This window comes from Bombus impatiens, unplaced genomic scaffold, assembly GCF_000188095.3.
Source record: "Bombus impatiens unplaced genomic scaffold, BIMP_2.2 scf_0361, whole genome shotgun sequence".
Lineage (NCBI taxonomy): Eukaryota > Metazoa > Arthropoda > Insecta > Hymenoptera > Apidae > Bombus > Bombus impatiens.
Window position 1 is genome coordinate 463178 of NT_176780.1, and position 2480 is coordinate 465657.

A 2480-nucleotide genomic window follows, 5' to 3' on the forward strand; every position below is an offset into this window, starting at 1 on the left:
TGCACGTTATAAAACGCGTCGCACGAGGGGAAAAACGTGGATAGGCAATTACTTGAAAGTTCGTACGTCGTTGGACTTTCAAACCGATGGCAAAACGATAACGTCGCGAATTACGCGGAATCCATAGCGATTGCAACGACAACAATACAAACGTCTTCGTATCATTGTTTTTCTCATTTCTTAATACGTATTCGTATTTCTCTCGTCGTTCTTCGTTCGTGAAAATTATTTCCCTCGTTTCTTCCGTTTTTAAGATAATATAGGAAGAGTATGGATAGCGTAATGGACATGAACGTCACCACAAGCCTGTTATCGATTGTTTATTTTATCGGTTCTTCGATAAGTACACAATGTTGACAATATCAGAAGCAAGGGTCTGCGTGAACAACTCCGAAGGAAAAATATGATAGAAAAATGCGTTTAGAGGCAGCAGAATCAAGAAGCAAAAAAAAAAGAAAAAAACAAATAAACTATACACGACCAGTGGACGAAGAGTTAGGATTAAATTATCCTTATTAAATTATCGCTCGGACGAGTATATACCCATCGAACATCTCGTGTCGAACGTTCCGATAAGATTTCGTAAAATCGAGAAAACGCAAACGGCAAACACGAAACTGCGATCTTCCGATATTCTAAACGGAGGATCGATGGTAACGCGAACGGAAACACTTCGAATCGCGTGGAATAGCAGTCGTACGGTATACGGCGACGAATTCGTATCATTTCTAACACCACTCGATGCTTGAAGCTCTACGTATGCAGATTCCAAGCGATTCCACGTGTTCCAAATGTCAGCACCAAAGTTCGGAACAGAGAGGGAAATCGTATTGGAACGGAAAGACAAGATGGTTGGAAACGAAGTTGGCAGCGGCTAAGCGCCAAGTCGTGTTTTGTTTCGTCGAGATAAAAATTCGATAGGAGAGTACCGCGTGGAGGACGATGCCACGGGAAAGAAACATTTTCGCGGCGTTTCACGTCTGATCGTTGCGCGACGATGCGGCTCGTTCAACACGTGCTCGGCAGCTCGATCCCAATGTTCGTCAACATGGCGATTCTGTTCTACGTTCTTCAGCGCGTAAGCTACCACAAAACGAATTATCTCGTAACATCGGCCGCAGGAGCCGAAAGAAGACGCGTAACAGCGATCGTATAGTTTCTAGCGGCTACGAGACTGCGGCACAAGATCATGACGGAGATGAGAGAATTCACCACGATAGTAACGTATTTTAGTCGATGAACGATCGATCGCGCGTACCAATCTTCCGCTAGCATTCCCCGCGTGTTGACAGGTTCGACGGGCACGCGACAATCTCCGCTACATCAGCGAACGAGTGGCCATAGGAATGAACGAGGTACGTATCGCTATCTTTTCCAATTTAACTCTATCGCCAAGGTAGAACTCGGTTTATCCGAATTCTACTTATCGGTGCGAAATTTTATTTCTTTATTTATTTATTCGTCTAACGGCTGAGAACCCTTGTACAGATACAATAACGTTGAACGGTGTAAAGCAATTAACAGCCGAGTAGGACGAGTAACGTCTCTGTATCCGGATTAACACTTTACCGACCGATGGCCGATTCACCGGTTTTCTGTCACCGATGGTTACCGATCGATAGCCAATTAATCGGCTTTTCGTCGCCGACGATCTTTCTCGTTATTCGAGCAGTAATTCGTTATTTAGTACTAAGGTACCTTGCTCGGTTGCGTCGGCTGCGTTGCTTTGTGAGCTGCCACGGTTTTATACCAATTTGAAAAACGTACCGTTCGCGATGAACAAAAACAATGGTATCGGAGAATCTAAACCGAAACAGAGGCGGCGCTAGGGAGAATCTGCGCCTGAGATGCGTATGCTGTTGAATCGCCAGCGGTCGGTAAAGTGTCAAGATCGCAGATAGAAAGAAATCGCGAGCTCTTATTGCGAGAGCGAAAAGTAATAGATGGCGAGAAAAATCGTTGACCCGCCGTTGTACGAACTCCGATTACGTAAATCGTAAAAAGTTCGGATAAACGGAGCTATGAAGGCGATGAAGGGCGAAGATAAAGAAAAATCGTTCGCAGATCGAGGAGGACGTCGGCAAGGAACTGCGAGTTACCGGTCGGATAACGACGCAGAGCGCGAACCTGGCAGCGGTGTTACGACGGTTCACGGGCCTCGAGGAGAACGTGATCGAGGTATGGTCTTCGTTTCTTCGCTCGTCGTCGGCCCCGAAACGTTCGGAGCAGCGCGAAACGGAAAATAATCGCGCGACTTTTCGATCGTCGGACACAGCTGGTACGTATGGATCGTAATCGAGAGAACGCGAAGGTGGAGACGCCCGTCGACGTAACGACGGAGATCGAGAGGGTAGTTGCAGCTGCCGAGAGGAAGAGCGCGGAGGATCGACGAGTTGCAGGAGAAAATGACGGGCTCGAAGAGGCGGAACGAGTCGGCGACGGTGCTGCCACGCGGAATCCTCTGTCCAAATTCTCGGCTT

The 2480-nt window shown here is 47.2% G+C and overlaps 1 protein-coding gene across 1 annotated transcript in view; it reads left to right on the plus strand.

The window, feature by feature from the left end:
- Positions 1-2034: 2034 nt before the first annotated feature.
- The window catches only part of LOC112212888, a gene marked incomplete at its 5' end in the record, with an annotated part of 561 nt that continues 115 nt past the window's right edge, over positions 2035-2480 (plus strand). The window contains 2 exons of the mRNA XM_033320811.1: positions 2035-2178; positions 2276-2476. Coding sequence (XP_033176702.1) covers positions 2035-2178; positions 2276-2476 — 345 coding nt within the window. The remainder of the gene's footprint in view (positions 2179-2275; positions 2477-2480) is intronic.